At 42.5% G+C, this 13,578-nt stretch overlaps 1 protein-coding gene across 1 annotated transcript in view; it reads left to right on the plus strand.

Moving 5' to 3' along the window:
- Positions 1 to 799: 799 nt before the first annotated feature.
- SERPINI2 (serpin family I member 2) overlaps positions 800 to 13,578 on the plus strand; it is a 52,338-nt gene continuing 39,559 nt past the window's right edge. The window contains exons 1-2 of the mRNA XM_054984075.1: positions 800 to 836; positions 5,911 to 6,201. Coding sequence (XP_054840050.1) covers positions 815 to 836; positions 5,911 to 6,201 — 313 coding nt within the window. The 5' untranslated portion in view covers positions 800 to 814. The remainder of the gene's footprint in view (positions 837 to 5,910; positions 6,202 to 13,578) is intronic.

The following is a 13,578-nucleotide window of genomic DNA, read 5'->3' on the forward strand; positions in this document are numbered from 1 at the left end:
AAGCCCCACACAAACTGGCAGTACCCTGGAAATACAATCCACTGTTGTGGCTATCTACTGAAGGCTGTGAGCCTATAACATTACAGCCAGGGCTTTTTTTCAGCGGGAATGCGGTGGAACGGAGTTCCGGCACCTCTTAAAAATGGTCACATGGCCAGTGGCCCCGCCCCCTGATTTCCAGACAGAGGGGAGTTTAGATTGCCCTCCACTCCGGCATGGAGGGCAATCTAAACTCCCCTCTGTCTGGAGATCAAAGGCCACCGGCCATGTGACCATTTTCGCCAAGGGCAATTTAAACTTTAAAAAACTCCCCCCCTTGTTCCAGCTGACCCAAAGTGACATCATTGTGCGGTCTTGAGTTCCACCACTGAGTTCCACCACCTCTTTTCCCAGAAAACAAGACCTGATTACAGCAGTTGCGAAGTGGCAAAGATGGCCCATTTATTGCCCAGCATTCATTTTGGGAATAATTCATTAAAAAAATAACTGATTCAGTCAATGGCTCCCTAGTTAAGCAACAGCAAATTGGAACGGATTGTTTGGTTTCTCATTTGAGGTACATGGTCCTTTCAGAACTCTTAAATGTTATGCTATTAACGCTTCTCAAAAGTCAAGGCCGCTTGGTTTATATATAATCCTGCCACATCTGTGAGAAAAAAAGCAGCTGCTCACAATTTTGGTGACCACCTGTTATGTGCCTGTCCCATTAATCAAGCTGCTTTTCCTGATAAATGCTGCTGAATAAACACCCTTCGCCTTCTCCTCGTCCTTAGAGTTACAGGACTGCCTAAGCTGTATAAGCTCGCTCCGAACGATGACAATGATGTTTTTCCCAGGTATGTCCTTTTTATATGCATTAATAAACCATTGAAAAGCATGTGGGAGAAGCAAATGCATTCGTGACAGCTATTTGCGCAAACAAGCTGACTTTCAAAAGAATGTTTTACCTCTGCATTGTCCTTTCAGCCTCTGCATTCCTAATCTGCTCTTTGCACTAAATTTACCACAGAAAGCGATCTCAGTCCTAAGGAATTCATGTGAGTCTCCATCCTAAATAAGTGATGAAGATGTTCTAGCCGGCATTGTAAGACATTTGTTTGCTCTGCCCAAGGCATCACAGCCTCCTTTGTGCAAAAAACAAAAATACCAGGAAGTGAAGGCAGGCAATTCTTCTGAAGGGGAAACTAATTTAGTTCCACAGGCTAAGACAAAGAGTTGAAAGCTAGCATGTACCCTTTCTTTCTTTTTCATTGCTACTTGTATTTTGCTATTTAATTTTTATCCCACCATCCTTTGCAAGGAGCTCGGGGCAAATTTCAACAGTACTTCACTTTGCTTAAGTTCCACAACAACTCCGTGAGGTAGATTAATTTCAGAGGTTGTGGCCTACTGAGACCCAGGAAGCATCATGGCAGAGTGAGGATTTGAACCTGGGTCTTCAGAATTCCCATCTAACATGCTAGCCACAATACTTTATTGGTTCACCACAGAGTTTATATAGCAGGGGTGGCCAAACTTGCTTAATGTAAGAGCCACATAGAATAAACATCAGATGTCTGAGAGCCGCAAGACATGATGCATTGAAATGACTTCAGATGAAGAGGTGGCTTTGGGGGGAGTTTCCTGAAAGTGACATCACAGGAAGGGGTAGGGTTTTGGTGCAGTATGCTGGAAGTGACATCATCGGAAGTGGTGGAGCTTGGGAAGAGCCATCACCTGACCTTTGACTTGGAAGTGATATCACAAAAGTGATGTCACGTCTTTGCTAGGCTTCATCCCCAAAGTCCCCAGGTATTTTTTGAGACAGACCTGGCAACCCCAACATTTTTATTGAAACTGTGAAAGACATGGAAAGAAAGAAGGAAAGGGCAGGAGGAAAGGGCAGGAGAGAGGGAAATAAACTAAAATAAAATGTATGGCCACGGCAATACTCAGAGACCTCTGAGAGCCACACAATATGTCTAGAAGAGCCACATGTGGCTCCCGAGCCGCAGTTTGGCTACCCCTGTTATATAGCATAATGACTAAAAACCAGACTTAATTACAATGCATTCGTGTCTATCAAGAGCCCAACAACACTTTGTCTGTTTCCAAGCACCCTCTGCTATGTGCTGCTGTATCTTTAAGTCCCTTTCCCATGAACTCAATGGCTCTCTATGCCTCAGCTTTCTGAAATGCAAAATGAGAACAACAGGACGTATACAGTTCTGTGTTGTGGGACATGCTTTGAATACTCTAGAGCTCTTTATCAATATTAGCATTTATAAAGTGGTATTAGTATATGATCATATCGCCACCCACCCACACATAGTGTTTTGCATATTGATTGGCGAGGTTTAGATATTGAGAGAGCTTCTGTGCCTTTCAGATTGTATAGAAGCCAGGGGATCTATCCCAAGCAGTAAAGCACTGGAGAAAGCTGTACATTTAGCAGCCCTGGGTGATGGAAGGAGCTGGTGCCTGAGCCACAGATATCCTGCTTCAAGCATCTGACTGTAGCCTTTTTGAGATGAACCAGTGTAAGACCCAATGTGATATAATGATTAGAGTGAATCTCAGAGATTATACAGAATCACAGAGTTGGAAGGGGCCATACAGACCTTCTAGTCCAACCCCCTGCCCAATGCAGGATGAGCCTAAAGCATCTCTGACCAATATTCATCTAGCCTTTTCTTGAAAACTGCCAGCAAAGGGCTGTTTTCACACGTCTTACCTGCCGCCGGAACACCGCACAAAACACCCGGAAGACAGTGTCTTCTTGCATGAAATCATGCCAGGAAGACACGATTTTGCGCAAAACTCCCAGATGACAGCATCTTCCTGGCACAATTTCGCGCGAGAAGATGCTGTATTCCAGGTGTTTTGCACGATATTCCGGCAGTGGGTAAGACATGTGAAAATGGCCAAGGGGAGCTCACCACCTTCCTAGGCAGCTGATTCCACCTTTGAACTATATTATGTATCAGTGGAATTGATAGAAGTTTGATACATTATGTGATACGTAATGTATCAAACTTGATACATTATGTATCACTTGGAGTTTTCAATTTGGGTTCACAACTGTGAAAACATAGTTAACTCACAATTTCAACAGGAATAGAACCTTTCTGAGAGCCAGTGCGGTATAGTGGTTAGATTGTTGAACTCGGAGCTGGGAGAACCACATGTTCGAATCCCCAATCTGCCATGGAAGCTTGTTGGGTGACCTTGGGCCACCCATCACACATTCTCAGCCTAATCTACCTCACAGGGTGGTTGCTGTGAGGATAAAATGGAGGACAGGAGAATGGTATAAGCTGTTTTGGTTCCCTAATGGGGGAGAAAAGTGAGTTATGGATGGATGGATGGATGGATGGATGGATGAAATGTGTCTTAGTTGATGGTCTCCAGGTCTCTGATCCTGTTAGTTGTGGCTCTTTACAGTTTAAACACACACACACACACACAGAGTACATATAATAAAATAATACAAACAACATATATATATGTTGTTTGTATTATATTAATGTATTGTTTTACTATAAAGCTGCCTCTAGCTGGTCTTTGGATTTTTTAAATGAATCTCATCTGATGACCTTTCTAAGCTTGAGACCCTGGGGAGCTAATGCCAGAATGGAGCCACAAATAATTGGATATTGTATTGTCGTAATTTTCTCTCTCTCTCGGATTCATTTTGGCCACACATGAAAATGCAGTAAGTGAATGATTATGATACTGCAAAACTCAGCCATGTCCGAATCCGCTGCCTGTCAGAGTAAATGCTAAGCTGGATGGGCAATGATCTCACTTAATGAAAGGCAGGGCCAGATGTTCTCGTGCACCTGCAGGTATTCTCCCTTCTATGCAGTTCTGCCTACGCATGTTTACTCAGACGTAAGCCCCATAGATTTCAGTGAGATTTACTCCCAAGTAAATGACCTTGCATTCTTATTGGAAGGAAGAGGGGACATATACTTTAGTAAATACAAATAAATAATTAGGTCAACTATTATTATTTTTTTTTACTTCTAAGTAAATCAGAAGTCTTGAAATTGACAGAATGTACTTCTGGCAATCTTAACCATCTGGAGAGGGAAAAAAAGTAGAGCTAATTGCTTTTGCAAAAACCGATGACCTGCAAACTACGTAGAGCTGAACTAATGTCATTGACTGTTGTTATGAGCACCAGTTTGACATTTGATGGGGAAAGCCACAGATGATATTATTTCTTCGAGGCAATACTTAAAGATAAGGTGCACTCTGACAGCCTAACTCAACGTTATGCATAATGTATGGATAATGATATTATATGCAATATATGGGTAACCGCAGATGGCTTTTTACCCTCTGAAATGTAGCTTTGAGAGGGGAGACAAAGTCAAGTGGTGGCATATGCTTCTGTGATTTACATTCTCTGCCCTCATTTTATGCTCCATACTTGCCCCTTGAGTTTATTTCTCCTGTCCCCTGCAGGGTTTTAATACCAGAGGTAGTGTGGTGTAGCAGTTGGAACAGGATCTGTAAGACCCAGGTTCAAATGCCCAGTTTGCTGGGTGGCCTTGGGCCAGTCACTCTGAGCCAAACTTACCACACAGGCAAAGGAGCAGAAAGCCAGGAAGTCCTGCTTTAGGGAGGGACCTAGCATCCCTGCTTCCTGTCTCATGTTTCACCCTCAGACCACCATTTTGCTACTGATCTAGGTGTGAGTTTGGGGTTAAACCTTAAAATTATTGCCTTTACATACCTTAACCCAGTGCGTTTCCTCTTCTGTCATAGCTGGTGAAAAGGCTGGCCCAGGATGAAATGGGGTGTTAGAAAGGATATCCTGACCCAAGAAGAGAACAGGAGAGGAGGGTCCAGGGCTTTGTTTCTGGGGAAAGAGGTGGTGTAACTCATGGGTTGCCCTCAGAGAAAATGGTCATATGGCTGGTGGCCCCGCCCCCTGATCTCCAGACAGAGGGGAGTTGAGATTGCCCTCCGCGCCACTCGGCGGCGTGGAGGGCAATCTAAACTCCCCTCTATCTGGAGATCAGGGGGCGGGGCCACCAGCCATGTGACCATTTTCAAGAGGTTCCAGAACTCCGTTCCCCCGTGTTCCAGCTGAAAAAAAGCCCTGTGAGGGTCACTGTGAAAGGGGAAGGGAAAATGAAGGAGGTGATGTGAAGAGCAGTGGGGTGGTGATGACATCTAGAGACATGGAGCCAGAATGATAACAAGTGGGTCTCCCATTTGAGGCACACAGCTAGAAGTGTAGCAGTGCAATCCTGAGCAGAGTTATAGCCTTCTAAGCCAATTGACTTAGAATGGTGTAACTATGCTTTGCATTGCACTGTTAAAATCACATCTAGAGATGTAAAATTTTCACCCAGGGTTGGGAGGGGAGCCCCCCCATGCCTTTTTTACACAGAAATTTGGGAGGGAGTCGAAATACATGCAATACTTTTCCTATTAAATCTCAGCTACGTTTACCACTTTAACACCATAAAAGGCATCATCTGTAACTTAATCAACATATAAAGTCGTACTATTTGGCATATTTATGTGATTTAAAAGTATTCCCCCCTGCCCCCCGAGCCTTTATGTCTCTAGTCATTTCTGTGCTATGAAAACAACAATATATTTTATAAAGTTATTTTGGAGACATATTAAGGAAAAGTGCTGCAGAGAACGCCAAATCTCAGTGTCAGATAGGGTTACCAACTTTCAGGTGATGCCTGGATTCCTCCTGGAATTACAACTGATTTCCAGATGACAGAGATCAGTTCCCCTGGGGAAAAGGTCAATTTGAGAAGACAAATCCTATAGTATACCCTAGATTCCAGGTGAAATCCCTTCCCAAATTTCCTGCTTCATAGGTACCGCTCTAGGAATTTCCTATGCTGGAGTTGGCAAATTTAGTGTTAGACCATTTCATTTCCAACCATTCAACAGCAAAAAGAGCAACTGAGTGCACTGCTACAGTGGGGAAAATGTCTTTCCTGAAGCTTCTCCTGACCACCATCAGGATTTGCCTGATAAGCTGCCACATCACCAACCCAACAGCTGATGGTACTACACGGTTTGCAGCGGATCTCTACCGAGTTCTTCATTTATCCCAGAAAAGTGAGAACATTCTCTATTCCCCGCTTGGGGCTGCGTCGGCCCTGGGAATGGTACATCTGGGGACGAAGGGGAAAGCTCGAAACGAGATAAGCCAGCTTCTGAACCTGCAAAGCGATGCCCGTGAGTATCTACGGCCTACAATTAGTAATAACAACGCTGTTGAACTTGTGGGCATTTTTGGAATTTTAAGAACAGGAAGTTGATGCCATCACAAAAAATTGTCATGGGACAGCAGGTGAGACCAATCACAAAATGTTGGGAGGCATCACAAAATGTTGAAAGATTCCAAGCCAAGTGTATTCCCAGGATGATGCAGTTGTTAAAAGTGATGCCCTCTGGCTCTTCTGAAGCTCCTCCTACTCCAGTTATGTGGTGGGGGGAGCCAGGATTGATTCTTTGCTTTGTGGGAAAGCAAGTGGGTGCCAGTAAACACACTGGTGGACTCTGATGGTACCATGTTGGGAATCCCTGATCTAGCCAGTTATCTTGCTGGGCAATTACAAAGAGAATACAGACTGTGAGAAACAATAGCTTTATGATATGGCTTCCATCTCTCCGAAAAGCTATATTTCTGAGCTCATAGATTTCATCTTGAAGAATGTGTGTGCGTGTTCCCCCTTTTTCCTTCTGAACACTTTGGGGTTTATCTGTTCCAGTTTTGTGAGAGTCCACTCAGTTAATATTGAATGTAGGTTTTGTAGAGGAAGCTGTTTTGGATATTTTTCTCACTAGGAATGGTTTGCAGGGCAAGGAAGATGAAGCTATTATCTCCCGTCTGTTGGCAACAAGATATTCTTTTTTTTTTTTGTATCTTATGATTGTGTGTGTGTGTTTATAAAAGCTGCCTTCTACACAGCTAAAAGAGACGATAATTGAAGGCTGCTTTTCAATTGCAGGTTCTAAGATATGTAGCAAGTTGATATAATTATGTATCGTTCAAATGCAATCTGGGGAAAATGCAATCTACAGCTCAAGCTGAATGTACAAGGAACATGCTTAACAGAGTGCCGTGTGTTTTTGTGCCTGAAATAATACACACATATATACAGACACACACAGAGAGAGCTATTTTGTTCTTTTTGTAAATCCCTTGTCTTCAAACGAGAGAGAAAGATGGGAGTTTTTTCACAGCATGATTTTTAGACCTTTCACAGATGATGTAAATCCATCCATTCGAGCAGATGATTGCCTACCATTATGGTTCAATTTTCCCTTTAGAGGAAAGAAGTTCTCTTTCCTAATGTATTTTCCTAATTCCATCAAATGCCTTGCTGTCAGTCACGTGTAAGATGAAAGTTCTTTGGAACATCTGTTGGGTACGTGTACTTTCAGCACTCGGATGATGCTCACAGTTCTGTTCCTTAACTGATTCCCTAGCCCTGTCCTCTTAAAATGTAGCACCCGATGATATAAGAAGAAAATAAGACGAGCTTAGGACATGAGAAAAAGAGGTCAGTCTAGAAGAAATCAGTTTGTTACCCTGAAGGCAACTATTTTTAATAGGATCATATTTTGAATGCCACAGGGGTCGAGTGGCCAGCAACAACGTTACACCTTTTGATCGGCTTCCTACACAAATCAGATACAACCAAAGGGCTCTTTGACTCCCTTCTTCCCACTGTGGAACCAGTCAATTATTAAGCAGAGCCCTTGATTTGTTACAGATCTCAGCTGTTGACTCCTTTTTGCCTGTGCCTTGATTCATATACAAAGAAATAGGCAACTGCCAATAGAATATTTCTGGGTCCACAGATAAAGGCTTCTAGTTTAATCTAGAACACTCCTCATTCTCCACTTCTGCATGCCTCTGAATCATAAATGCCTTCATTAATAATTTTCACTAACCAAATTTAAACATTAACAACAATAGGTAATATTCAGAAGTAGAGGTGGGCACGAGCCAAAAAAAATTACCCATCAAGCTGATCGGGGATCAGTGCTGGCAACGACCCCAAATCACCGATCCACACCGATCATCTCCCGTTTCCAATCGGTGGATCGGGGATTGGGGAGGCCAAAGTGGAGGGGCGCCCCGCTGTTCCAAGTTATGTGGGAAGGTGGGTGGTGGCAGCGACCGCCGGGCCCGGTGGGCACAGGGAGGCAGCGACAAGCCACGTTCACACACACACACTTAGAGCAGGGGGGGGGGAGTTTTTAACCCATCCCTGCCTCTCCAAATAGAGAGAGAGACACACACACCCCATCAACATGGTTCAGCCAGCTTTTTAAAAAAAGCAGGGACAGAATCCTCCATTCCTCCCCACCCGATTTTAAAAGCAAGCAGCCAGATTTCCAAAAGCATATTTTAAACACACACACAGAGCCGTGAATGAGGTTTTCCCACAAAATACAGAGTTTTAAAAACAGGTTAAAAACAGAGAGTGACAGACAGAAAAACAGCCATTCCTCCTACAAAGCCCCGTTTTTTTAAAAAGCAAAAAACGTTTGGAGTGCCCATGGCTACAGAACACCCCCTTCCCCCTCCCTCCCCTGGCTGTCTTCTACCAACTGGTGAGTGCGTTGCTTCTCCATGGTTGGAAGGAAGCCCTGCTAATCAAGGAAAGCTGGGCTTCCATTCAGGTTTCCAGGGCGACAGAAGGAGGGCAAACACAGCTCAGGCATTCCCCTGGCTCCGTTGCCTCGGGAATAGATTACTGGCACCTGATTGTCTGGATCCCCGATCAGATCCTGATGGCCCCGATCAAGCCCCCCCCCCCGGACGCTGGATCGGTCGCCGTGGATGGCACCAATCCGCTGGGTCCCGATCGTGCAAACACCATTATCGTGGGTATTTTTCTATCGTAATGCTGATCGTGCCCATCTCTGTTCAGAAGTGTTCACATCTGGTGTCTTTCTGGATAAAAGTTTTAGAAAGCCAGAGGGAAAGGGAAGAGTGACTGAGTAGATATATGACTGACAGGGAGGATCTCCAAACAACAGAACTGCATACAAGTCTTATATATCTATGTGCTATCAAGTTGCAGAGATGGTTTGCCATTGCCTTCCTCTGCAGAGTCTTCCTTGGTGGTCCCTGTTCAAGTACCAACCCTGCTTGGATTCCAAGATTTGATAAGATACAGCAGGTGCACATCAATGGTACTAGATGTTGCTTCCCATAGTAAATTCTGATAGGGAGACATATTTAGATGTTATATTCAAAAGTTATTCTCTGCGGATGAAACTGTGTGTAATAGGCAAAACTCATACCTGGAAATCTAGTGGTCTTATAGGTGCTACTTGACCCGAATCTTGCTCCTCTGCTACAGACCAACATGACTACCCACCTGATCCCCCCTCCACCCAGATTCTCTGTAAACCCTTTTACCCTGCCCAGATCCAACGAAAACATACTATAAAAACAGCAAAAAGCAAATCACATGCCTTTCCCACTCCATGGATCCCCAGAATTTTGTCCTTTCCTGGTAATAGACTCCCAACCTTTTATTGGCCTCCTAACCATAACACTAGGGGAAATTTGTGACACTTACTGGGTGGGATAGGAATAGGATGTTAAACCCTCCAATTACCAATCAGTTTTACCCAAGTAATCCTTTCCTGTCCACTAACTCATGTGAATAGGATCAGCTGTGTGGGGGGAAGCATGAGGGGTAGACAGTGGTGTGGGAGAATCAGCTCTCAAGACGAGACAGTTCCCTACCACTGCCCTGTCTCATACTGGAAGACACATTTGCTAAGGGTAACATGCAAGTTCCTTCTCCAAGAGGTCAGGCACAGATGAAACAATAGTGACGATTATTCCAAGACATTATTTAGGCACTGGTAGGGGGGAAAAGCCCAAATAAGAAAGTGATAGACTTGTAGTTTTAAAAAGTCTCTGTCCTTACAGGAGAGCCCTTGTTATGCTCCCCACAATGAATACTTTCAAGACAGATAAAGAAAGCCAAAACATTCTGGACTGAAGTAAACAGCTGCATATATTCTGTTCTGCCAGTTCTGAAACACATGCAGAGTAACACATGCATTGAACATGTCATCAGCACAATTCTCAGATAGTTTAGCCCCATTTTTTTTTACATCAAACAGATTTTGCTTTCTCTTTATTCAAGTCAATTTTAATCCCTGCTGGAACTTCCAGGACCTTCCATCAATGCAGAAATCCAATATTTTCCTCTTTAGATAGCAGCAGACTGTGATTTAAATGGCAGGGGTTGCAAAACCACACATATTTAAGTCTTGATCCTACAAGGATATTGCAAAATGGAGTTGAAGCCACTTGCGGCCTGTACTGTGATGGTTCTCAAAGGAAAAGTTCCAATTTGGAACCTACAAAAAAGGGAAGGGAAGAGAATGGGTTTTTTGTGCCCTGTTTCTGATTCCAGGCCTAATTTCTGTCAGCAAGGCTCATGACGTGCTCTTTCAGCTTGTATCTTCCTCAGGTGCAGAGATCACAGGTGGCAAAATGTTCAACGGGGTGTTCATCTGCATCCAAACAGCTCAAACATGTCCAGTTGCAGAGAAAAGATAGCTCAAATGCCCAATTATGTGCAGCCACCCCTCATAGCGGCACCCCCAACTTCCATTTAAAACTGTTAAAGATAGGGAAAATACTTTGCATTTTATATTGAGATCTCCTCCTCTGGTGGCTAAGGGCCTTTTATTATGACAATGTAACTCACTGGCCGTTAATTGCTGCTGTGCTGTCCAGATCAATTAACGCGTCTGCATTCTCCCGTGACCCTGTAACTTATTTCCCTCCCTCTGTATCTATTTTAAAAAATCTTAGTTTTTAAAACTTTAATTAACAAAAAGTGATGAGTCCCATGGTTTGCCCTAATGTTGTGTCTTGGCTCAGTGAGAATGATCCAGTGCTCGAAAAGTAGGCCACTTTAATGACCCAACCTTGATCTCAAAGGATATGAGTCATCTTCTCCTGTGATTGCGAAGATGGAGTTTCTTGGCTGCATAGATGTAAAGGCAGTAATTAAACAAAAATGTACTTAACAAGGTCCAACCAAGTCATGACCCTGTAGCCCAAGTCACTGTCATGCAGGTACAGAATTTGAGTTAGCCATTGTAACGTATTGCATGTGATGTATTTAATTTGTGTTTTATTTGTGCTTGCAAGTGTGGGGTTTTTGAAATGGTTGCTGTGAGTTTAAATTCAGACCTCTGAGGAAAGAAGGAGGGGGCTGGGTAGGTGAATGGAGTGCAATCTGATTGGATGGGGGAGGAGTGAAATGCAGTTTTTAGTTAATGCTGAGGGAAAGTTTTTTGGTCACCCTTTGTGTATCTTAGAGAGAGGTTCATTCCGGGCAAAGAACCTATGCAGAATGAACCTGTGCAGAAGCCTGAATTATATATCAATGGAAAGATAATTTAATCAAGAATGAAATGCAACAAAGTTTGTTCAATTATCTGTATTCTATTAAATGTTATAGCCAAATAACCAGGGAAAGGAAGCACAACTTGCTTAGGTTGATATGAAGTAGCTTTCCTTCATTTGAATGTAGCCAATGAGCATGAGTCTTTAGAGAGCCAATCAGGTGTCATCTTGTTTTGGCAATGAGCCAATCAGGTCACAGTAGGATTCAGCTATTAATGTCATGTATTGAAGCTGAGAGGAGGTCATTTGTCAGTGTGTTATATGATTGCTATCAAGTTGGTTGTTTTGTTTTGTGTTCTTTCATTTAGTGAGCTTATAAAAAGTAATAAAATTAAAGAAATGGCACAAAGAGTTGACTGGTCACCCAGAAAGCAATGTAAAATAGTACTATTAAGTGAACAAGGCTTCAGTTATGAAGAAATTAGAAGAAAAATTGGTGGAAACTTAACCAAAGGTGGCATTTCTAAATTTTTGAAGAGGTATAAGGCAACCCAGTCATTACAAAATCAGACTGGTGAGGGCAGGAAAAGGTGCACACAAGCAAGGGATGATAGAAGAATTGAGAGACTGAGCCTAGGTGACAGAAGAAAATCATCAGGGTGTATACAGAACAAAATGGCACAATTCAACGTGAAGTTGAGTGCAAGGACTGTTCAGTGCAGACTGGAGGAATTTGGTCTTAATGCTAGAATTCCATGAAAAAAACCATTGTTATCTCTCAAACAAAGGTTGAAAAGATTAAACTAGGCTAAAACCAATGTTAACTGGACAGCGGAACAATGGGACAGTGTTATTTGGAGTGATGAGACCAAAATCTCCCTGTTTGGTAGTGATGGCATAAAATACGTGAGAAGAAGAATCGGAGAAGATTTGCATCCTGATTGCATTACACCTACCATGAAACACCCAGTTAGTGTTATGATATGGGGTTGTATGACATCAAAAGGTGTGGGCAGAATTTGCGTGATAAATGGCAATATAAATGCCCAAAAATACATAAATGAAATACTTGAGCACAAACTGAAGCCTTCCACGTGTGATCTTTTCCAAGATAATGAAGCATTTATATTTCAACAAGATTCAGCTGCATGTCATGTTGCTGCTGTGTGCAAAAAGTGGTTTCAAGATAATCATATTCCCTAACCCTAACCCTAACCCATCGAAAATCTATGGAGCCAACTAAAGAAACTGGTTAGTGAGAAGCAACCCAGCAGTAAACCGCAATTAATAGAAGCAATAACGCAATCGTGGTTTCACATTATAACAGCTGCAGAACTAAAAAACTTGGTTCACTCCATGGGAAGGCGTTGTAAGGCGGTAATTAAAGCAAAAGGTTACCCAACTAAGTATTAACTGACATGGTGAGAATTGTTGTATAACTCATTTTTTCTGTGTGTTTCAATTTTCTTCTTTATAACTACTGTTCTAAAAAAATGTCCTTCATAAAAGTTATTGCATTACATTCTTGATTAAATTATCTTTCCATTGATATATAATTTTATGATATTACTCCAAAAAAAGTGGTGTTATGAACCATCAGACCTCAAAAATACACTTTTCCCAAAAGGTTTCCACAATTTTGGCCACTAGTGTATGTGTCTGAGAGAGAGTCTGTGTATATCTGAGTGAGAGATTGATCTATCTAGATCAGGCAAGCTACATGGAAAAGCCCGAGTGAATCTATGTCTGCGCAGATGAGAAGAGATTTTATTCTGTTAGTGAATACCTGTGTGGAAAATTACCCTGTGTGACTGAGTTCGTGAAAATTCCTTTAAAAAGATATAATTATATTTTGAAACCACCAAGTTTAAGAACTACTCTGAAACCAAGACACCAAAACTCTGCAACAATCATAAGCTTATATACCTATAAATAAATTCTACTTTTGTTTAAGAAAAAAAAGATCACGTTTTTACCTCACAGCCACCCTCACATGATGACCATTCTGTCAAGGTATCATTTGTAACAAAGCCTTCCTATAGTACTAGTTAAGCAGAAGGGATTTAAGGCAAAAACATTTGGTGGCAACAAAAACCTTTTGGTAACACACACACAGAGGAAGTTGTTCTTGAGGTATAAGCCTGGGTAAAGTAGAGAACACCTAAGTTCTGTATGGGTGGAATTACAAAGTGTGTTAGCTGTGACCAGAGCCC

This window comes from Eublepharis macularius, chromosome 6, assembly GCF_028583425.1.
Source record: "Eublepharis macularius isolate TG4126 chromosome 6, MPM_Emac_v1.0, whole genome shotgun sequence".
NCBI lineage: Eukaryota > Metazoa > Chordata > Lepidosauria > Squamata > Eublepharidae > Eublepharis > Eublepharis macularius.